Source organism: Neolamprologus brichardi, chromosome 3, assembly GCF_056152115.1.
Source record: "Neolamprologus brichardi isolate AB-2024 chromosome 3, ASM5615211v1, whole genome shotgun sequence".
Lineage (NCBI taxonomy): Eukaryota > Metazoa > Chordata > Actinopteri > Cichliformes > Cichlidae > Neolamprologus > Neolamprologus brichardi.
Window position 1 is genome coordinate 28,707,918 of NC_142106.1, and position 24,649 is coordinate 28,732,566.

At 37.6% G+C, this 24,649-nt stretch overlaps 1 protein-coding gene across 1 annotated transcript; it reads right to left on the bottom strand.

The window, feature by feature from the left end:
* Nucleotides 1-2,742: 2,742 nt before the first annotated feature.
* On the bottom strand, nt 2,743-24,385 carry LOC148104138 (uncharacterized). The gene is made up of 21 exons (XM_087838259.1): nt 24,355-24,385; nt 21,131-21,422; nt 20,894-21,030; nt 19,487-19,781; nt 18,987-19,138; nt 18,606-18,903; nt 14,997-15,022; nt 14,373-14,619; nt 13,132-13,277; nt 12,966-13,019; nt 8,203-8,235; nt 8,014-8,055; nt 7,415-7,706; nt 7,178-7,314; nt 5,990-6,284; nt 5,632-5,783; nt 5,247-5,544; nt 4,951-5,096; nt 4,415-4,670; nt 2,914-3,092; nt 2,743-2,834 (listed from the first exon to the last, which is right to left on the bottom strand). The coding sequence occupies exons 1-21, from the start codon at nt 24,383-24,385 to the stop codon at nt 2,743-2,745; spliced, it is 3,600 nt and encodes a 1,199-aa protein (XP_087694385.1).
* Between the last annotated feature and the right edge of the window lie 264 nt (nt 24,386-24,649).

The following is a 24,649-nucleotide window of genomic DNA, read 5'->3' on the forward strand; positions in this document are numbered from 1 at the left end:
ACACAAACAGAGATACCTGTGCAGTTACAGTTTTCCACAGCATCGTTTACATCAGGGGTGTGAAATAAAAGTCCTGGGGGCCAGCATTGACCCGACAGAGACTCCAATCTGGTCTGCTGGATGGTTTTGGAAAGTGTGCATGGCATACATTTGTGGACTTCTTATAGGTGTACAACTTTTCCTGCTGATAAAAAGCTCCTCAAGAGCCATTTATACTACACCAAAGTAGTTAGGTATTAGGTAAACAGTTAAATGACAGAAAAAACCTTTTTAATGTGTACAACAGAAATTCCAGTAAAAAATGAAAGTTTTCATCAGTCAAATAAAAATATAAGGTTTTATAAGTATATGACATCTGGGCAGTGAGCTACCAGAGATTTATCTGTAGTTTTACACACTTGTCATGTAGAAAAACTGAAATGTGCTGTTGAAATTGAACTTTTTGCATACATGCGTTTAACATGATATAAGCCCAGCCAGATCAGCAGATGATGTTTAGGTTCACCCCACAGTGGACAAAATCCAATTTAAGAAATTAAAATAAAAACATCAAAATAGATTTAAACTGAATGAAAATGTTGCCATTGATGTACTACTGGCACCACCTGTTTATACTGAGTTTCATATATGCTACATGGTTAATAATTAGCTTTAAAATAATATTAGATGTTACTGTTTTTTAATAATTTGGTCAGAAAGACACTGAAAAGACATCTTTCTAACTCTGAAAGCTGAAGGTTGGCTTTTCCACATAAATCGTTCAGTCCAAACTGAGTTAAAAAACAAGAAAAGAAAAGAAAAATTTCACTACAAAAAATGTTTTTTTTATCATTTTTGCTTATTTGAACAAAAATCTGAATTAAATTTCTTTCACGTTCATCTTTGTGGATTAAATGATGTAGATAAAATACCTGCCCCGCTAATGTCACAGAAAGTTTGTTGTGTTTTCAGTCAAAACTAAAAAACAAACACACCTGTCTGGAGAAGGCAGCAATGCAAATGAGAAAACACAACAACACCTGACTTAAGATCTGCATCTTCTGAGAATATTTGCTAAATTCAAATCATTAAGAGGCATCTGACCTCTCAGTATTTTCCATCTGTTCAAAATTACGTCAAAATCAATTTGCCTTTTACACTGACTTTAAATTAATAATATTTGTAAAATAATATTTGTTGAACTTGTTTAGTGCATGTAGTGAAATGGGTTCATATAAAAATGTTTTTGTAAAAACTATACTTTAAAATACTTGAATAATATCAACATTTAGCAATAAATCAAAACTAAAAATTGGATATTTAATTAAATTAAATATTTTGCAAGATTTTACAGTTTTACCTCAGTATACATAAGGAAAAACTGTTTGCAACACGTCTAGTCATGCCTGTCTGGAAATGCTAGCAATGCAAATGAAAGAAAAAACAAGGACACAGCCTTTGAGTTAAAGACTATATCTTCATTGTGCATGAAATGAGAGCAGAGAAAGTCCTCTTAGTATTTTGAAAAGCAAGAATGGCGTCATATATGAGGTGGTGCATATATAGTACATGAGAACACAAACTTTATTTCAGCCTAAATTTTAATTCTAATGAATATGTTTGGCTTAAAACACGATCATAGGAAAAGAAGGAGGCTTTAAAAAAACAACAACAAGATAACAAAACAGGAAAATTAGTATGGAAGAGGCTATAGTGGGATTCAGCAGGTGAGGGAATCTTAAAATCAGTTGTAGTGGCTCAGCATGCGGAAAAGTATCATAACTCATAATAATTTCTATTACGAGTTCCAGTAGATTTTTTTATTGTACAGGCTGTGATCAGGTGACCTGTGCTGTGCTCTGAGGTTTAATGCTCTTTGTTGATTTACAAAACTGAATTCAACAAGATGCAACCTGATGTCTTGGCTAATATCCATCCTGTATACTCACAGTACATTCATACTAGACTGTTTAAAGTTGATGTAAAGGTGGAATTCAGTTAATTCAGTCAGAATAATCATACTAATTATTCAGTATGATTATTCTGCTTTATTCAGCTTTATTTTAAATTGTATCTTAAATTGTTACTTTGCGACTGATTTGGGTACATTTTAAATTGTTGCAGGACTTAATATGAAAATGCCACCAAATCCCTGGAAATCCTTTTGACAATCTTTCTAATTAATTTGTTTAAAGACAAAACTTATTTATACTGTCAGACAGCAGGTCTGCAATGATTTTTTTTAATATAGTGTCAGAGAGAATTTAGTAATTACAGACATGTGTGTTGTATGCTATATTGTCCACAAATGAAAAAATAACATTTTCACACTTTGCTGTGCGTGTAGTGTGAAGCGCTTAAGAACTTGTGTTCTTCTGCACAAATAAAAACCAAACTGTTTGATATTGTTATATTTTATAATATACCACTGTCTTTGTTTATTAATCCAAACTTTATTACCACATTTCATCATTACAGTCTTTGCCATAACTTTAGAGGCACTATTATAGGCACTTATTGCTTTATATAATGCAGAGGAACAAGCTCACGTGTTTTGTATAAATACAACTGCTATGATTGCTATGAGCATTACTACAAACTACACAGGAAATTATTTAAAGACAAATCATTTATTCATGACTTTAACTTATGAAAAAGATAAACGTGGTGTTTTATGCAATTACTGAATTTTTCTAAGAATGGTTTAAAGGAGTGCAAAACATATTCAGATATAAACTATTACTAACAAAAAAAACCTATGCATCACAGTTTATACAGTGTCATCGATTTTCCTATGGACTTGTTGGATCCTTGGGTGCTGGAGAAATAAACTCTCTGCACGCCATTGTCAGCACCTGAAAGAACATGAGGAAAAGTTCAACTAAAGCAATGCACAATAAAAGCACACAAGCCTTAATGTGGTGTAAGTAAAACCTGATTGGCAGATGAAGTTGAGGTTCTCCTCACAGGGCTGGTCCTGCCAGAGGAAGTGGTCCGTGCTGGCCACGCCTCCACAGGTGCTGGAGTAGGTGTCAGGAACAAAATCTTGTGGCCAATTTAAGAAATTCATGGAATATCCAGACATCCAGAACCACTTCTCTGCTCTGAGGGATCTGTTGTAGAGAAAGTATAACAAACAGATGTAAACTGATTGGAAAATGCAGCTATTGACATTTAACATAAGCTATATGATTGATATGTATCTTCAAAATAACAAAATATGTTAAATATACTGGAAAAATTTCACTAGAAAACAATTAGAATTTTATCATTTTAAGCATAATTTTGCTTAAGTGAATAAAAAATCCAAATGTAATTTTGACACAGCAATGCAAATAAGAAAACACAACAACACAAAGCATCTAACTTAAAGATCTGTGTTGGGTCTGCGTTTCTGTGTGACTACCTGCTCACAAAAGGGTCATCTCCATCAACCTGTATATGGCGTAACCCCTCTAATGGTCTCACCATACACAAGCACAGGTAAGGTCATAAATGCAGGAAGTAAACATCCTCGCTAAATAAGAGAACAGAACCCTCACATAGGATGTGCCTTCAGTTACACTGTAGCCCCCCTCACCATTCAACAGGCTGGGGAGGACAACAGAAACAAAGCAATGTCTTTGATGATACAGTTTGAACTGAGACTTACAAATTTAAGTACACAATGGCAACATTTAAGATAAGATAAGATAAGAATCTTTATTAGTACCACATCTGAAAAATTTGTTTTGTCACAGCAGTGCAAAGTTATATAGCAAAAATTAAAGAACACAGGAAAACAATAAGAATAATATACTGTACACAACTGTACAGAATAGAATAGAATAAAAAAAAATACTATATATAGAATGGAATAAAATAAAATAAAATATACAATAGGATAAAAATTTAATACATATACAACTGAGTAAAAATACAACTTTGGCAGAGTATTTAACATTTTGACTCTAACAATCTGCATCTTCTGAGAATATTTCCTCAGAAGAGGCGGAGCATCTGACCTCTTAGTATGTTGCAGCAGTTTAAATTTACATAATATGCCTTCTTTATTGACTGTGAAAAAATGCATCCCCTATGACAAACAATTGGATAAATAATCAGAAAACAAGTAAATATTTTCTTGACTGGGTTTTTTCTTTTTTGGGGTCATTGTGTTGTCAGAAGTTATTTCTTCTTTGAACCATTTGTAGTTATTTTCATTCACTTTGTACGTTGTTTGCATTTTTTCTGGCTTTTGTTGTTGTGTCTTTCTCCATTTATTTGGTTGTTTCTTCTGTTTCTTTGTTGTCATTTGATATTTATGTCTAGTTCTTTAACAGATTTTTCCATTTCACTTGTGATTGGAGAGAAGCACCATCTCATTTATATTATGTCCTGCTCATTATTTAATCTGTGATGTTCATCAGCTAAATGTATCTATAGCTATCAGTACCTGCGCAGTCCCATCCAGATTTGGTCTGTGAGGGAGAAAGGAATGAGGCCCAGCAGCTGCTCCAACTCGCTTTGCTCCTGTTGGCTGTGAAGGCTGAGCAGGTCCCAGTAATAACGTCTACAGTACATCAGAGCATCGGACCAGCAGAGCCTCTCTCCCACCACCGTCACGTTCCTGCCACCAAGCTGCAGGCTCACAGGTGGAGGAGGGGTGGGAGGAGGTGGAGGAGTTGGTAAAGGAGTAACAGCTTCTGGAACTACAGGGACATACTTTAGGATTTAGGATTCTGTTTGTTTAAGCCAGTTTGGTTGTTATTGTTTTCCTTTCATTTTAACATGTTCCATTCAAATATTCTGTAGTTTAATTGGACACTGAAAGCTAAAAGTTCAGCAAAGTTCATAATGTTCATTTGGTCCTATGAACAATGGTAAATACAAGAAAAAGAAAAAAAAAAAACAACAGTAAAAATCTTACAATAATAATTTAAGCACACAAAACCACAACGATTTCTAAAAAATAGCACCACAAGACCCTACCAGATAGAGAAGCAAACACCTCCACTTCACACAGGGTTGCGTAAGTCTTTTTTCCTGGTATGATCACAATGATGTAGCGTCCTTCCATTTCATTACACTGGAATGTGTATGTTGGTGTACCCGCTAATGATTTGATCATGCCACAACTGATGGATGTAGAGGAACAACAAAGAAAATGATAGATTAGAATTTAAAACTATGTTCAGACATTAGTTTATATTTGTTTAAATAAACAAAAAAATATTGAATTTAATGTTAATGGAGAAAAGTTACATTTATCAGAAATCACATCTCACCTGGGGTTTTGGTTACCATTTTGATCCAGCGAGTTCCCAATCAGGATCTGTGCCCCAAGAATCCTTGCAGGACAACAGTCTTGTCTGTTGATGATGGTGACAGCACTGACTTTATAGACAGCCAGTAAGTCTACTCTCCACCAGGGACCCAGCTGTTCTACAGTACAAGAACAGCATCTTATATTGAAGTCTCCATTCCTGCACCCATCGACACCTTTTGAGGGTCCATACACTGGCCCATACCACGTGGATGACTGTACTGTTTGTTTGTTTAAGGCCACGTTTGGAAGCGGTTCAACTAAATTGTTAAAAAGAACAAACAGGCACCAATCAGTATCAGGCAGATGTGTTTCAGTAGATCAGATCCAGTCACTTAAAGCTCTACCTGCTGGGGCAGCATACACCTCCACTTCACACAGGGTGAGAGTCTTCTTCTGTCCAGGAAGAAACACGTTCACAAAGCGACCCTCCATGCTGCCTCCATCACACTGGTATGTGTAGGTTTTACCCGCTTTGATATGTGAGATGGAAGCACACCTGACAGCAGAGAGTGTGGGGGCAGTATTATGTTAGTATTATGGACTTCATGTTAAGGAGAAAGTAACATCAAGTAATTAACTAGTCCTGTGGTCGATAATATGTATATTGTAATTGCTGAAACATTGCTGTTCAAGTTATTCTAAAATAAAACAAAAAAAGAAGAAAATCATAATGAACACTGACTGATATAAAGTCATCATTACCTGGGATTATTGTTTCCATTGTTCTCCAGTGAGTTTCCTATTCTGATCTCAGCTCCATCCAGTCTTTCAGCACAGCAGTCTCCTCTGTTGGTGACTTTTACAGCAGTGATTGTAAAGCTTCGCTGCAGGTCCACCCTCCACCAGGGGTTGGTCTCGTCTTCAGCCGTGTGGCTACAGAACCCATTGCTATAGAACGAGTTCCGTCTGCCATCGATGGCTTTGGACGCAGTGGCAAAGGAGAGTGTAGATGACTGGGTAGCTTCTCCTTTGAGTGCCACATTGGGTAATGGGTATCCTTGAAGGAAAACCAAGAAAACAATAATTTCCTTTGTTTGGGCTCTGACAACCCTTACTGATTGATATAATAAAAACACAAAGAATAATTGCATGTCACAGTCCTGGGTTATTTTGACCCAGCGTTCTTAGGTTTCTTGTGTTTTTCTACTTTTTTAGTTCATGATTTATTCCATGGTTCCTAGGTTGTTTATTTTACTGGATTCCGCCTTGTGTCTCTGCCCTCTGTCTCCCCATGTGTCTGTGTTTATATTGTTGTGTGAGCTCTCGTGCCGTGGTTCGTGTTTCATTTTGTTATGTTTTCCATGTTTACCCAGTGTCTCATGTCTGCACACTCCCTTGTGTTTCTCAGTGTTCCCTTCAGTCTGCATCTCTGTATATTTCCTGTTTTACTCTGAAGGTCTGTGTCTCATGTTAGTGTATTCTGTTTTGCTTCCTTGTCTCGTTGTGCCCAATCAGTTCCACCGGGGTTGTCACCTGTTCCTTGTTCCCTCGTGTTCCTGTCTGTGTATTTATATTGTGTGTCATCTCGTCCTCGTTTCTGGTTCGTCTGTGTTTTTTCCCTGCCTCATTCTGTGTCATCTTCCCGCATCTGCCTGCATCCCGGTTTCAGTTCAGTGTTTTGTTTGTTTCTCCCAGTATAAATTTCTTTGTTTCTGTTTCTCGCCTGCTAAGTTTTTGTTTGTTTCACTTACCAGTTTAATAAAGCTCACCTGCATCTGAAGCTGCCTGCGTCTTGCGTCCTAACTTTCAACCTCCACTCATCTGCCATGGCAGACGTGACATTGTAATGTTGTTAGAAATTAAAAACACCCTGACATGAAAGCTGTCATTTGTTCTTTGACTCAGTAAATTGCAGTTTTATGTATCAGCATCAGAATTGAAGGTATTTACCGTAATACACTTCAACCTCACAGAGACTTAGGACCTTTGCACTTCCTGGTAGAAACACAGTGACGTAGCGTCCCTTCACAGAGTTACATGGAAAATAAAACGCTTGTCCCTTGGGAATGTGAGAGATGATGGCACACCTGTGTATGAAACATTTAAAGAAAAAGTAAAGAATAAATATAAATAAGTCCTATTGATATGATAAATAATGACTTGTGGTTATAAATCAAGCTCTGTCACCTGATGCTTTCAGAGTCACTGATTGCTGTAGAATATCCGATCCAGATTTCGGCACCATCCAGCCCATTTTCCAATTCCTGTCTATTGGTTATCATTACAGTCCCAATTGTATACACATTTACCAAGTCTACTCTCCACCAGGGATCAGATTCTACATTAGTAAGTGTGCAAGACCCTCTTTCATAGCTTGCATCTCTGTTTCCATCAACTGCCTTACCAGCAATACCGACAGTGCCACTGGTTGAAGATTGGACAGCTTTTTGTTTCAGTGCCAGATTGTAAAGAAGTTGACCTAAATGATTAAAAAAAAATATTAATGAAAACAGAGAGGGCTATTTTTACATTTTTGCTCGGAATAAGCAATATACATATAAAGATATAGATACAGATAAATCAAGGTCCAGTGTCAAATTAGTAGTTATTATATTTGTATTTGCCTGCACTGAGACGGATTCATTTTATTAAGAATGAAACTTTGCTCAATTATTGGCTGTGCTTTCTAAAGAAAAATCTTTATTTTTTAAATTTTTGCAAACTTGTGATAGTTTGCACTTAATAAATGTGGACGAGAATGTTGTGATTGCAGAAGAAAAGTTTACCTGCCAGTGTTCCAGATGTTAATGTTAACATGATGGAAATGCCTGTTAACATACCGACATTTAAAAGATTTTTTTTTTTAAAAAAGGAGTTATTTTTTTCAATGATCTCACTGATGAGTACATTAAATTCCATCATCTTCATTTTAACTTTATTTTTTCTTAAAGAAAGTTTAAGATACTTTAACTTACCAATGAAGCTCAAACTATGAGTCCCACTCATGGCTTGAGAAAGTATCCAAGTCAAATGTATTATGGCATTAATAAAACGCAGTAATTTGCAGGTAGACTGACTTGCTTTCTCTGTGGTTTTCTTCTAATCACTACCAGTCTCATACTAAACTCCTGCATTTGTTTCAGTATCCAAGAATATGTAAATTTTTAGTCACTGATGTTTGCATGAATGACCACACACTCAAACTCATATCTTAATCTTCAGACCAAACCTTTCCACTGCATGTTTCTACAATTTAATGTTTAAACATTTTATTTTTCTACATTTTCACCTGCCGTATTACACATTTTTATTCATTTCACTGATCATTACATTCAAAGACACATGCTTACCTCAAAGTCTATCAGCCAGATTGAAGATGATGACACTTACATTTCTCAAGTGTAATATTTAATTTCAACACTAAGGGCTCTGACACAAACAGAGATACCTTTTATACATTTAATATATTGCTGAATTTACAACAAAAAATGTGAAGGGATATATAATAAAGTAATAAGCACACATAGTGTATAAAACTTAAGTTACTATGACTATGTGTAATGAACCAGTCAGCAGCATTTTAAACAGGGATCAGAAGTACAGCTGTATATGAGTCCAACTCTGCAGTTACAGTTTTCCACAGCATCGTTTACATCAGGGGTGTCAAACATAAGTCCTGGGGGCCAGAACTGACCCGACAGAGACTCCAATCTGGTCTGCTGGATGGTTTTGGAAAATGTGCATGGCATACATTTGTGGACTTCTTATAGGTGTACAACTTTTCCTGCTGATAAAAAGCTCCTCAAGAGCCATTTATACTACACCAAAGTAGTTAGGTATTAGATAAACAGTTAAATGACAGAAAAAAACCTTTTACTGTGTACAACAGAAATTGCAGTTAAAAAATGAAAGTTTTCATCAGTCAAATAAAAATATAAGGTTTTATAAGTATATGACATCTGGGCAGTGAGCTACCAGAGATTTTTCTGTACTTTTACACACTTGTCATGTAGAAAAACTGAAATGTGCTGTTGAAATTGGATTTTTACAATATTTAAGTATGTATAATGGTAAATGGTAAATGGCCTGTATTTGTATAGCGCTTTTACTAGTCCCGCCTAGGGACCCCAAAGCGCTTTACACGTCCAGTCATCCACCCATTCACTCTCACATTCACACACTGGTGGAGGCAAGCTACAGTACAATAATAATATACATGCGTTTAACATGATATAAGCCCAGTCAGATCACAAGAGGATGTTTAGGTTCACTTCACAGGGAACAAAATCTTGTGGCCAATTTAAGAATTTAAAATAAAAACATCAAAATAGATTTAAACTGAATGAAAATGTTGCCATTGATGTACTACTGGCACCACCTGTTTATACTGAGTTTCATATATGCTACATGGTTAATAATTAGCTTTAAAATAATATTAGATGTTACTGTTTTTTAATAATTTGGTCAGAAGGACACTGAAAAGACATCTTTCTAACTCATGAATCGTTCAGTCCAAACTGAGTTAAAAAACAAGAAAAGAAAAGAAAAATTTCACTACAAAAAAATGGGATTTTATCATTTTTGCTTATCTGAACAAAAATCTGAATGAAATTTCTTTCACGTTCATCTTTGTGGATTAAATGATGTAGATAAAATACCTGCCCCACTAATGTCACAGCAAGTTTGTTGTGTTTTCAGTCAAAACTAAAAAACAAACACACCTGTCTGGAGAAGGCAGCAATGCAAATGAGAAAACACAACAACACCTGACTTAAGATCTGCATCTTCTGAGAATATTTGCTAAATTCAAATCATTAAGAGGCATCTGACCTCTCAGTATTTTGCATCTGTTCAAAATTACGTCAAAAGCAGTTTGCCTTTTACACTGACTTTAAATTAGTAATATTTGTAAAATAATATTTGTTGAACTTGTTTAGTGCATGTAGTGAAATGGGTTCATATAAAAATGTTTTTGTAAAAACTATACTTTAAAATACTTGAATAATATCAACATTTAGCAATAAATCAAAACTGAAAATTGGACAATTTATTTAAATATTTTGCAAGATTTTACAGTTTTACCTCAGTATACATAAGGAAAAACTGTTTGCAACACGTCTAGTCATGCCTGTCTGGAATGCAAATGAAAGAAAAAACAAGGACATATCCTGTGAGTTAAAGACTATATCTTTTGAGAAAATCTTCATTTGCAAAATTCAAATCATCACTGTGTATGAAATGTGAGCAGGGAGGGGCCTCTTTCTATTTTGCATAAACATAAACTGAGTAAATGAGCCTTCTTTATGAAGTAGTACACAAACTTTATTTCAGTCTAAATTTTTATTCTAATGAATATGTTTGGCTTGAAACACAATCATAGAAAAAGAAGGAGACTTTAAAAAACAACAACAAAACAAAACTATTATAAATTCCAGTAGATTTTCTTAGTGTACAGGCTGTGATCAAATGACCTGTGCTGTGCTCTGAGGTTTAATGCTCTTTGTTAATTTATAAAACTAAATTCAACAAGATGCAACCTGATGTCTTGGCTAATATCCATCCTGTATACTCACAGTACATTCATACTAGACTCTTTAAAGTTGATGTAAAGGTGGAATTCAGTGAATGAGTCTAATCATTGTCAGCTAAAATTCATATTAAATCCATCACAGTACAGCAAACTAACCTGTTTATTCTGCACTAAACTGCAGAGTATTTTCATGCAACCTTTAAATAACACAATACGTTAGTACATTGTTAGTATGGTTTGTTTTGCTGGACATTTTACAATACCTGACTTAAAATTGAGGAGTTAAATGTAGGCTTTAAATTTCCAGTTTCCAGTTGTGTGACAAATGCACCCAAACAGTTTGTGTTTTTGTTGATGTTTGTAGAGTTGATAGAAACATTGAACTCAAAATTACCCGCCACTTAAAAAAACATTACTCCCTTTATTCTCACTCCTCTTCTATAGGGCTAGCTAGATTCTGAAGCAGCACAACAAATAGACATCTGCGGTTGTTCTGGTGTTGTGCCATAAAAATCAAAAATAAAACAAAACAGAACAAGCAAACAACAACAACAACAAAAAACAACCCAAACCCCACCGGCCCATTTTCACCCCTGTATGACTATGGTATTATAAATTATTCAGAAGTTACATGGTTGTGCCTCTTTCTTCTCTTCGTATGCAATAAGCACTGGTGGCTCAAACCAATTCCCACATAGCAAAATTGGTATGGTCTGGATCTGGCCCACACAATGTGCTTACCCATGGCCCACATACCGCAAAGAATGACGGCCCTTTGGTGGCCCAGATTTGGTTTGCCAGAGGTGCACAAGCACAAGGCCAGTTGCAGACACACTGGTGGTCCTGTGCTGGCCCATGTGTGGACCTCTGGCAAACCTGATCAGGGCCACCAAAGGGCCGTCACTCTTTATGGTACGTGGGCCATGTGCAAGTTGTGTGCAGCCACGGGCCAGTTGCTGACACACTGCTGGCCGAGAACAGTTTCAGCTTTTGCCCAGATGTCAGCCTAATGTGTACCTTAATCAAGCTATGTAATAGAAACATGTGCCAGAACATAATAGTGCAGAAGTAACAAGACAATACTCTGTCCGGACAGTGAATGGCCTGATTACAAATGCTCTACACAACATGCCACATACTCCTAATCACACACTTTTTCTAGACTGAGTGCTTCTTAACTGCATTCACACATATTGACACTAATGAGATGCAGATTGGAGGAGCCAGGAATCGAACCACTAACCATCCCATCACTAGGTGACCTGCTCTACCTCCTGAGCTACAGCTACCCAGCAGTAAAAATGAGTAAACCCTCACTAGGTTTTGGATAAAGTGTAAACTCACAAACCTCTCAAACCTGCATTTGAAACATTGGCTACCATAGCAGTATAGTATTGCAACATGGCATTTGGGTTTTCTAACTAAAATAGGAAAATAGGAACATAAACAGTGCCTCATTGCCAGACCTGGCCCACATCTGGTTGACATGCACTCTGCCATGACACCAGTCTGTCAGAAGTGCCAGCTTGATGCGAGAGGCAGGCCTGCTTTGTATGGGGCTGGGCCACATAAACCAAACCATAATTGGGCCAGATATGACATGCCATCATGCATAGACAGTGCCATCTATGCCAGGCCTGGCCCATATCTGGATGACATACGTCTTATCATGCCAGAAGTCAGCCAGCAGTGCCGGCTTGATACCAGATCCGGGCCAGACCTGCTTGTTATGTGGGAATGTGTGTGTAGTGTTAAAAAGTGCTTAAAAATGTGTGCTCTTTTCTACACGTAAACTGTTTGATATTAGAATATTTCATAATTCAGAGAATTTGTACTTCAGTTCTGGCTTTATCAAGACATTTCATCACTACAGTCATAACTTTAGAGCTAGTTATTATAGGCACATATTTCCATATATAATGTAAAGGAGTAAGCTCACTTGCTTTGCATAGATACAATTACTACAAATGCTATGAGCGTTACTATGAATCAGAAAGGAAAAATCTACAAAGAAATTATTTATATATGACTTCACCTTAGTGTTTCATCAGGATTGGCAATATGAAAAAGAAAACATGGTGTGTTGTGCACTTACTGAATTTTTGGCAAAATTGTTTTAAAGGAGTGCAAAACAGGTTTAAGTCATAACTATTTCTAACAAAAACTATGTATCACAGTTTATACTGTGTCATCTTGGTTCCTATGGACTTGTTGGATCCTTGGTGCTGTAGAAATGAACTCTCTGCACAGCATCGTCAGAACCTGAAAGGACATGAGTTACAGTTAAATCAAAGTAATGCACAATAATTGCATACAAGCCTTAACATGGTGCAAGTAAAACCTGATTGGCAGATGAAGTTGAGGTTCTCCTCACAGGGCTGGTCCTGCCAGAGGAAGTTATCCATGCTGGCCACGCCTCCACAGGTGCTGGAGTAGCTGTCAGGAACAAAATCTTGTGGCCAATTTAAGAAATTCATGGAATATCCAGACATCCAGAACCACTCGTCTCCTCTGAGGGATCTGTTGAAGAGAAAGTAATGGACAGATGTAAACTGACTGCAAATGCTTCTGTAGAATAGAGAGCACTTGTTTACATTGAGTTTGACAAAAGCTACATGATTGATATTTATCTTTAAAATAACAATTTATATTAATATTTTTTAAATAATCTAGTCAGAAAGACACAAAGACACAAAAACTTTTTTTAAGCTGAATGTTGGCCTTTCCAGTGTAATTTTCAAAATTTTCAAAAGTCTTGTTTGTGGATTAAATAATACAGAATAAATGAACTGCCCTTCTTGTGTTACAGCAGCTGTGTTGGTGTCTGGGACAGGCAGCAGTGCAAATGAGAAAACACAAGAACACAAAGCATTTGATTTAAAGATCTTGATTTTCTAAGAATATTTCCTAAATTCAAATCATTAAGGTGGGCCATCTGACCTCTTGGTATTTTGCAGCAGTGTAAAATTAAGTCATATGTCAGCTTTACTGACAGTAAAAAGATAGCTTCTATGATCATCAATTAAAAAAATGATCACAAAATGGGTAAATATTTTCCTTTTTTGCAGGCATTTTGGGGTAGAGCAGGGCATCTACTTATATACTTATCGTACAGTCGGTGGCTTGATCCCTGGCTCTCTCTGGTCTGCATGCCGAATATCCTTGGGCAAGATATTAATCCTAAATTGCCCTTTGATACACCCGGCAGATTATGGATGTGAGTTAGTAAGCACTTACAATCATAGAAGAAAGTGCTTGGGTGAGTGTAGCATGCTGTGTAAAGCACTTTGAATACTTCAGGAGAATAAAAAAGTGCTGTATAAGAATCAGTCCATTTGTCAGACAGGGTTTCTTCTTTGAACCATTTGTAGTTATTTTCATCCACTTCGTACGTTGTTTGCATTTCTTTCTGGCTTTTCCTGTTGTTTCTTTCTCCATTTATTTGGTTGTTTCTTCTGTTTCTTTGTTCTCATTTGATATTTATGTCTAGTTCTTTAATAGATTTTTCCATTACACTTGTGATTGGAGAGCTCCACCATCTTATTTATATTTTGTCATGCTGATTCACTGATCTGTAGATGTACATCAACTAAATGTATCTATAGCTATCAGTACCTGCGCAGTCCCAGCCAGACGTGGTCTGTGAGAGAGAAAGGAATGAGGCCCAGCAGCTGCTCCAACTCGCTTTGCTCCTGTTTGCTGTGAAGGCTGAGCAGGTCCCAGTAATAACGTCTACAGTACATCAGAGCATCAGACCAGCAGAGCCTCTCTCCCACCACCGTCACGTTCCTGCCACCAAGCTGCAGGCTCACAGTGGGAGGAGGGGTGGGAGGAGGTGGAGGAGTCGTAATAACATCTGGCACTGTAGTGAATAAATTTTTTCTTAGTATTCAGTTTGTTTAAGCCATATTTGGTGGTTATTGTTTTCCTTTTATTTTAATATGTTAAATTACAATAGTCTGTAGTGAAATTAGACACTGAAAGCTAAAGAGCAAAGTGCATTAAATTAATCTGGTCCTATTTAATAGCAAATATGAGAAAAAGGCAAAACAATAGAAAATTTTAGCACACACTACTACCTAAGAACTAAGAACTTCTAGAACTAACACACCAAACCCTACCAGATAGAGAAGCAAACACCTCCACTTCACACAGGGTTGCGTAAGCCTTTTTTCCTGGTATTCACATTGATGTAGCGACCTTCCATTTCATTACACTGGAATGTGTATGTTGGTGTACCATCTAATGATTTGATCATGCCACAACTGATGGATTGAGAGAGAAAAAAAGATGAAAAATGGTGGCTTTCTTTAATTAATGAATTTGTATACACACACACACACACAATATATATATATATATATATATATATATATATATATATATATATATATATATATATCACACAATGTGTATGCTGTTGCTATTTATTGTGGTTAAACCTTTCAAGGACAAAAACATAAAGAAAATTAAAGCCATAAAGCCATGGCACCACTTTGCTGTCATTCCAGACCTCAAAAAAGTCTGGAATGACAGGTAAGCGGTGCAATGGTTAGCACTGTTGCCTCACAGCGAGAAGGTCCAGAGTTGAAATCCCCAATATGACAGAGTTTGCAGCGGGTTTTGTTTGGATACTCTGCTTTCCACCCACAAATAAAAGTCATGCAGTTATTGGAGTTAGGTTAATTGGTGATTCCAAATTATCCATAAATAAATCTTTTTGTGTTAGCAATGTGATAGACGGGCCACCTGTCCAGGGTGTACCTCTGGCCTTATCTCATCTGGGATAGGCCCCAGCCCACCACAACCATGATTAAAATAAATGGATGTATGGAGTGGAAATTCTTATAAAGCCATACAATTTATGTGTTGTATGACTCTAGACTTTTCGAACAAGCCAAAAAAAATGACTTTTAGAATAAACTTAAAATAATTATGCAAAGCATTTCCACATTAAAACATGACTTTCCTTTAGTAATGAGTTGCTTTGTCGGGTTAACGTAATTTGCATGGGTTGGATCAGTTCGGTTGAATTAAGTTGGACTCAACTGCTGTAAGTAAGTTGATTCATCATTATTATTTAAGTTGGTCCAACTCAAGTATATTAAGTTGGAACAACAGAATTAAAACAATTTAATCACTTGGAAATTCTTTACATTATTTTTATTATGTCATTAGAAGAGTTATTTTTTTCCTCCTCCATGGAGGAGGAATTTTGTTTTATTAGTTTTAATCTTTTAACTTTATGCATCAAGCAAAAATTAAATTATATGCAACATTCTCTGACTGGAAGAAATTTGTTTAACATTTAAACCTGTCATGGTCCCCGCACCTCGCCAGCTGACAGCAGTCAGGCGCTATGTTTTGTTTTGTTTATTCTCCTCTCTCGCCTCTGCTCTCTTTCTCTCTCGTCCTCTCCCACTCTCTCTTTCTCCTGCCGGGGCGGAGCTCAGTATGGGCTCCCGCCCCTGGCCCACGCACCTGGGGATGATCAGCACACCTGCCGCTGATTAGGAGAATTAGAGTCCTACTTAAGATGGCGAGTCTGCTCTACTCGTCGCTGGATCGTTGAGCCATCAGCATCCTCCCCGGACCCGTTTCCCTGTGCACTGTCACTGAGCGTGAGCAAGAGTGGTAGAGGAAAGAAGAGGAGCTGTGTGTGTTTGCGAGAGCTGTATGGGAATCTCCCCTCCCTGGACTCCTGCCCCTTTCACTCCCGGACCCTGGAACCCCGGCCCCTTTTCCCCAGACACCGTTGTGTGTATATATATTTCACTGCGGAGAACACTGTAAATAAATTCACTTTTGATTTGAAGGAACTTGTGGTCTGCGCCTGAGTCCGCTCCGCTAATCGTGACAAAACCTATTTTCTGCACATTCCTGCACAAAAAGTAAAATAGTTTTTTTTTTTGTTTACACTCAGTTTCAAAATAGATGCAAGTAGAACACAGCAGAAAATAAATAAAATCAAAGACTCAGCGGTCCTGTTGCTCTATTTTCACCAGTATAGCAGGCGGATGTTTGCCCTGGTGCAGGTGTGCCGCAGCGGTCAGTGGAAGAATCCACAAGTTTGTCTGTAAATTTCCCATTACGTGGTGGCGCACTTGGTGCTCAGTGTTGCCAACTCCTCAGTAAGGAAAATTGCTATTGGCTGTCCTAAAAGTCGCTAGAAGTCGCTAAATGACGTCATCACCTAATTTGCATAATTGGTCATGCTAATGTAATTGTAATCTATGTTGTTGGAGAGAGAAATAACATCGTGGAAGAGACAAAGTGAGTAAAAAACGTCCTAAATGCAGTTAGAATTTATTTAGAACTACAAATTAAATTTATTTTAGCAATTATTGTTTTTTTAATGTCACAATTCCAACCCTGCTCCTTTACCCGGGCTTGGACCGGCAAAAGTGACCCGAAATAGGCACTCTGGTGGAGTTACTTTGTGTGTGTGTGTTTATAAGTAGTTTTAAACCTTGTGATCCACAAAACAGCATAAGAGTAAAAGAGTAAAAGAAGAACTGACTGCGTTACAGCACCCGCTGCTTGTTGAGAGTAAAAGCGATATGCGTTTTCACGTCTTTTTTTTTAGCGACTAGGGGGTCTGAAAATACGCTAAATATAGCGACAAAGTCGCTAAGTTGGCAACACTGTCGGTGCTTGCTCGGAAGTTTGGGGGTTTTTTTCGCTGTAAAAATAAGTTTTCTTTCCACGTAGTGAACAACAGACGCTAATGCTTTTGTCACTTTTTACGGTATCAAACTCAAAGTAAGGTCAGTACTTCCACGCTGCACGGTCATACTCTCTACTGCACTCGATATATTATCCTTTGTTGATCTGCACACAGCTGTTGCCACGAATTACGTCGCTTACGTCATTGTCATGAGACACTCTCGCAAAAAAAAAATATCACGGTTTTAGTAACGGTAATCTAATTACCATTTTTTCTTCAAAAATCCTGCTTGTTGAAGCAAATATTTCAAATTTTGATTCTTCAGTCCATAATATCTTCTTCCAGTCTTCGGTAGACCAGTGGTGGTGTTCCATGGCCTGGGCAAGCCTCTTTGTCTTATTCTGACATCTTAGTAACTTGTCCTGTCAAACCTTTAAATCAAAGTCTTCTTTTCACAGTTGAAACTGAGACTTGCTTGCTAAAACCACTATTAAGCTTTGTTTGATGCTGTTCTCCTGTGAGCTGCCCATCACGCGAGCTGTTAACTGTCAGAAACTTGTCCTCTGTGGGTCTGCCAGACATCTTCCTGTCAGAGTTTGCCCCGGCTTCTGAGTGTCTTTTGATAGTGAAGGAAACTGTACTCAATGCCACCTTGACATTCTCTGTAGGTGAGACCTACATTATTAAATATTATGATGGTCTGTCTCTCTTTTATTTTTAAGTGTCTTTTTCTAGCCATTTTTGTAGCCACACACTACTTTGTGCACAATAATACCGTTTAACTGATCCTCAAAAGGGTATGGTACCACAGCATGTTCCAACACTGCTTTTATGCAGACAAAGAGAGTTGTAAGTAATCCAGAAAAGTTGGAAAACCTGTAGGAATTAGTATCACCAGTCAAGGCTTGATCAACCTCCATTTCTGCAGAACAGTTTTAAATTGGTAGCATATTTTGTGTTCCCTGAAAAAGGCCTTTTTGTATGATTCTGTATGATTATTTTTCAGTTTTGCGTTTCATCAGTTACCTTCGTACAAAGGTATTTATTGGACTTAAACAACTTGAATTGAAACAAATAACTAGAAATGTTTGTAGCATATATATATATGTTTCTTAATTAGGAAAAAGAATTAACTTGATGTTTATGGAGAAATGTTGTATTAGTCAGAAATCAGATCTCACCTGGGGTTTTGGTTTCCATTTTGTTCCAGCGAGTTCCCGATCAGGATCTGTGCCCCAAGGATCCTTGGAATATAACCATCCTGTCTGTTGATGATGGTGACAGCACTGACTTTATAGACAGCCAACAAGTCTACTCTCCACCAGGGACCCATGTCTTGATCATTGTGTGTACAGCATCCTGAGTCCAAGTTTCCATTTTTGCACCCATCGACACCTTTTGAGGGCCCAAACACTGGCCCATACCAAGTTGATGACTGTGCTGTTTGTCTGCCTAAGGCCACGTTTGGAAGCGGTTCAACTAAAGTGTTAAAAAGAACAAGTATGAATGAGTACTTGGGAGGTGTCTTTCAGTAGATCAGATCCAGTCACTTAAAGCTCTACCTGCTGGGGCAGCATACACCTCCACTTCACACAGGGTGAGAGTCTTCTTCTGTCCAGGAAGAAACACGTTCACAAAGCGACCCTCCATGCTGCCTCCATCACACTGGTATGTGTAGGTTTTACCCACTTTGATATGTGAGATGGAAGCACACCTGACAGCAGAGAGTGTGGGGGCAGTATTATGTTAGTATTATGGACTTCATGTTAAGGAGGTAGAATAGAGTCCTGAACTAGAAGAGCAATAATGAGCATGCGGTGGATAATATGTAGACTCTAATCTCTGAAACATTTGCTTGTTTGTTTTATTTTTGATTCAGTAAAAGGAATAGATGTTACAATCCCTGATCATGAATTGCATGGAGTCCTGAACTAGAGCAGCATGTGGTGGATAATATTTATGTTGTAATCTCTGAAATATTTCTGTTCAAATTAATGTAAAATAAAACAAATAAATAAACAAAAATCATAATGAACACTGACTGATATAAATTCATCATTACCTGGGATTATTGTTTCCATTGTTCTCCAGTGAGTTTCCTATTCTGATCTCAGCTCCATCCAGTCTTTCAGCACAGCAGTCTCCTCTGTTGGTGACTTTTACAGCAGTGATTGTAAAGCTTCGCTGCAGGTCCACCCTCCACCAGGGGTTGGTCTCGTCTTCAGCCGTGTGGCTACAGAACCCATTGCTATAGAACGAGTTCCGTCTGCCATCGATGGCTTTGGACGCAGTGGCAAAGGAGAGTGTAGATGACTGGGTAGCTTCTCCTTTGAGTGCCACATTGGGTAATGGGTATCCTTGAAGGAAAACCAAGAAGACAATAATTTCTTTTGGTTGGGCTCTCACACCCAGTGGCAGTTTTTGAAATGGGCAACATGGGCGGTTGTCAAGGGCAAAAATTAATAATCCGACATATTTAGTACAAGTCATATTACTATGAGCAATGGTTATGAACCAGCCAGCAGTATTTTAAACAGAAATCAGAGGTACAGTTGTATATGAGTCCAAGTCAGTGCATTATCAGAACGGAGTTTTTAAAAAAGACAAACATGTTTTTTGTGCAGTTGCAGAGTTTTCCACCTGTGGAAGTTATTGATATGGGCGACATCGGTGGGAGCCCAGAGCAGTATTGTGGTGGGGGTGGCATCATGGCATTAACAACAAAAAAAAGTTGCTCGTACGCATGCTTCCCCAATATCATGCCATTGCATTTTGGCGTGGTGAGCCTGGTGCGCCTGCTGTTTGCTGCACATGGAGGAGAGGGGCGGGGCGATGAGGATTCTCTGGCTGGCCCGAGCGCCATCTCTTTCACCATCTTACAATGCTGTGATTGCAGCGATTCCCCAACTCTCTCTGAATGGTACTCATGGCCATTGATCAGTGGTCTTTGATCAATGAGTTTTGATCATTGGTTTTTTAATGGTCATGAGGATTTGCATATTAATGATCAAGGAACTGATCTCCCAGGACAGTGTTCCTTCAGTGGGCTAGTTTCAGTCATTGTGCAAATGTACTATTTATAAGATTGGGGAAACCTGCAGTCAGCTGAGACTGAACAAGTTACTTGGATGAGTGATGAAATGTTTCTCCCACTGAAAATGTTATGTCCAGATGAACAGAATCAACTTCTAGGGGGGTTCGTTTGTTAGCAATTTGGCTATGATAGTAAACAGTAGACAGACAGTAGACACAGATGTGGTTTATTGAATCTTTTGGACTGTGTTCAATATAATATTAATTACATATTAATTGGAAAAGGTGTATTGTTGATTTGTCTGCTTTTCTCAAAGGGGGGCGGTAGAGGGAGGGTTCGCCCAGGGCACAAAACGGGTCAGGACCACCCCTGGTCACACCTTTTACTGATATAAATAAAAAATAAAGAATTAAATAAAGAATTGAAGGTATTTACCATAGTACACTTCAACCTCGCAGAGACTTAGGACCTTTGCACTTCCTGGTAGAAACACAGTGACGTAGCGTCCCTTCACAGAGTTACATGGAAAATAAAACGCTTGTCCCTTGGGAATGTGAGAGATGATGGCACACCTATGTATGAAACATTTAAAGAAAAAGTAAAGAATAAATATAAATAAGTCCTATTGATATGATAAATAATGACTTATGGTTATAAATCAAGCTCTGTCACCTGATGCTTTCAGGTTCACTGATTGTTGTTGAATTTCCGATCCAGATTTCGGCACCATCCAGCCCATTTTCCAATTCCTGTCTATTGGTTATCATTACAGTCCCAATTGTATACACATTTACCAGGTCTACTCTCCACCAGGGATCAGATTCTGCATTGGTAAGTGTGCAAGACCCACTTTGATAGTTTGCATCTCTGTTTCCATCAACTGCCTTACCAGCAATACCCACAGTGCCACTGGTTGAAGATTGGACAGCTGTTTTTTTCAGTGCCAGGTTGTAAAGAAGTTGACCTAAATGATTTTTAAAAAGTGATTATTAATGAAAACAAAGATACATATTCAAATTTTATTTTTGGATTGAGCAAGAAATGAAATATAAATCCAGGTCAAGTGTCAAATTAGGAGTTCTTATATTTGTATTTGTGGAGGTTTGCAACAGGCAATTTACTACATATTGCAATGTATGTAGAGTCAGCCCGAAAAGTATTTCTGCCCTTTCTGATTTCAGTTACATGTTTTGTGCCATCAAATAAAATGTAACAATAGACAAAAATAATGAGTAAATACAAGAAACTGTTTATTTAGCTAAGAATTAATTCATTAGGAGAAAAGAAGCTAACTAAATCTACCTGGCCTTGTGCCTAAAAGTCATGGCTCTTCCTTGTTCAGTCATGAGTTAACTTCGATCAAATATAAACTGTACTAAGCTGAGTTTAATGTCAATGGAATGGTTCTTATATAAAGCTTTTCTACTCTTCAGAGCACTTACTGTTGGCTAGCCAACAGAAAATACTCCAAGAGTACATATGCATTCATCTGCATGTCAAAAAAGAACCCAGAACGACATACAAAGAACTGCAGGTTTCACTTGTTTCAGTTAAGGTCAGATTTTGTGATTCATCAATAAGAAAAAGACTGAAAAAAATGCCATCTATGGGAGACTGCAAGGAGAAAACCACTGCTGACCAAAAATAACACAAAGTCTCCTCTCACATTTGCCAGTAAACAGGCCACTTCAGTTTTGCTCTTTCATGTGATAATGTGCCTTCTCCTTGCCTCCAGTTGACTCAGCAGCCTGTGTGTAAGGTAAATGGCTGCAAACAACAAAGTTATTTGCAGCCTTTTACCTTTTACCTCTGTTTTTATAACCATTTCAAACTATTTACAGAACAATCAGCTGTTCTGCATTCAATAAGATGCCACAAATTATTTGTGCCGTTCGGGAAAAAATAATTTCTGTCCATTATAAAGGAGAACATCACAGCCTGATACCTGCAGGTCTGACAGCAGCAGGTGTATCACTCGTTTTTTACCTATAGACAGCAGTCACCTCATTGTTCTAACACACAACACAAAACTATCCACAACACTACACACTAACTACACAAGACAACACATTAAATACACACTCCAAACACACATCTCAAAACTCTCTCTCTCTCTCTCTCTCTTTTTCTGCTCTCTCTCTCACACTCTCTGTCATGATCCTGGGCCTTGTTGGCCAAGCAGTCTTAGTATTCATGTATTTTTGTTTTTTGTTCCTTATTTGATTTCCCCTTGTGACTTGTATCCCCTGTGTGCCCCTCTATGTATCTGTGAGTCCTCGTCTCCCCTCCTTGTGTTTTATTCCATGTTTCCCCAGCCCGCTATGCCTGTGCTTTCCTGTCTCTCTCTCTCCTCCTGTCTGCACCTCTGTGTACTTCCTGTTTTACTTTGACAGTCTCCCGTCAGTGTTGTTTACTCCTGCCATGTCTCATTATGTTTATCTGTGTCAGCTGTGTTCCCCGTGTGTTTCCACTTCCCTCGTTAACCCTCTGTGTATTTATGTGCATGTCTCCCTCAGTTTGGTGTTGCGTCGTCAATGTCTCCTCCCCGAACCTGTGTGTCTTTCTGTGTTCCCTCGGTCTTCTGTTAGTATTCCCAGTTTAGTTCTGTTTCGTGTTAAGGCCTGCAATAAAGCAGTGATTTTGAGTTCAGTTCCTGTCTCCGTGAGTTTTGCGTTTGGGTCCTCATCTGCCTCCACATAGCTAGTTCATGACACTCTCTCTCTCTCTCTCGCCGTCACTCCTAAAACTCCCCCCTCTTCCTAAACAACCAAATGTCATGTTGCCATATACTTTTTTGATTGGTCGACATGGTGCATTTTTCCACCAACACGAAAGGCCTGATTTTTGTTTTGTGTTTTTATTTTTTGCTCATAAGCAGAGAATGCTTGCTAGCGTGGTCCTTAGACATTAAACGTGATGAAACTATTCAGGAAAAAACGCAGCGTATACATTGTTTATCATGACTCTGGTTTTACGTGGCAAATCAACACAATTTAAAAACTGGTATATATCACCTTGTTGGTTTGTCATCTTAAAGTGGTCATGCGATTGGCTTACCACGACTACTTTATTTTTCCTCCGTCAAACAGCAGCACTCATGCGATTGTTTTCCCCGATTGTTTGTTGCGCCAAAAAGCTGATCGTCTGCCAGAAATGAGTGCTTTAAGCTAATACATAACATAATAAAAGTTTATTGTATAAAAGAGTGACTCCTCCAATAGGTCATATTGACTTTAATAAATCCCTGTAGCATTGTAAAGCGTGAAAAAAGTAATGCACACAGTTACATATGTGACAGAGTAACTTATGTGTTTTGGCCATGATCTGATTGTAAAATCATTTTTTATTTTATTTAATTTTATTAGGCCTTATATGAATGAAGCATGCATTTCTTCTGAGCTGTCAAATTTATCAAGAGAACAGATTTGTCAGTCAACAGGAACTCAAAGAGTCTCCAGCAATTTCCAACAGATTAAAAAATACAGATTTTTATTCAGCTGCATCTTATTCATCCCTGTCGGTGAGACGGCTTCATTTTATTACGAGTGTAACTTTGCTCCATCATCAGCTGTGCTTTTCAAAATCAAATTTATTTATTTATTTATTTTTATTTTCTTTGTTCAGTCACTGACATGTGGTAGTTTGAACTTAGTAAATATGTACCAGAATGTTCTGATCGTAGAAGAAAGGTTTACCTGCCAGTGTTCCAGATGTTAATGTTAACATGATGAAAATGCCTGTTGACATATAGACATTAAAACATTTAAATAACTGAATTATTTTTAAATGATCTCACTGATGTGTACATAAATGCAATCATCTTTTATTATTTTATTTTATTATTTATTTTAACTTTGTTTCTTTTTTTAAAGAAAATTTAAGATATTTTAACTTACCAATGAAGCTCCAAATATGAGTCCCACTCATGGCTTTCAAAGTCAAATGTATTATGGCATTAATTACAACACAGTAATTACTGATACACCAACTGGCAGCTAAACTGGCTTACTACCAGTCTCATATTAAACTCCTTAACTTGTTTTGGTCACCAAGAATATGCAAATTTTTAGTCAGTAATGTTTGCATGAATGACAACACACCCAAACTGACATCTTCTTCTTCAGACCAAATCCTTCCACTGCATGTTTCTACGATTTAATGTTTAAATATTTTATTTTATTTGTTATATTT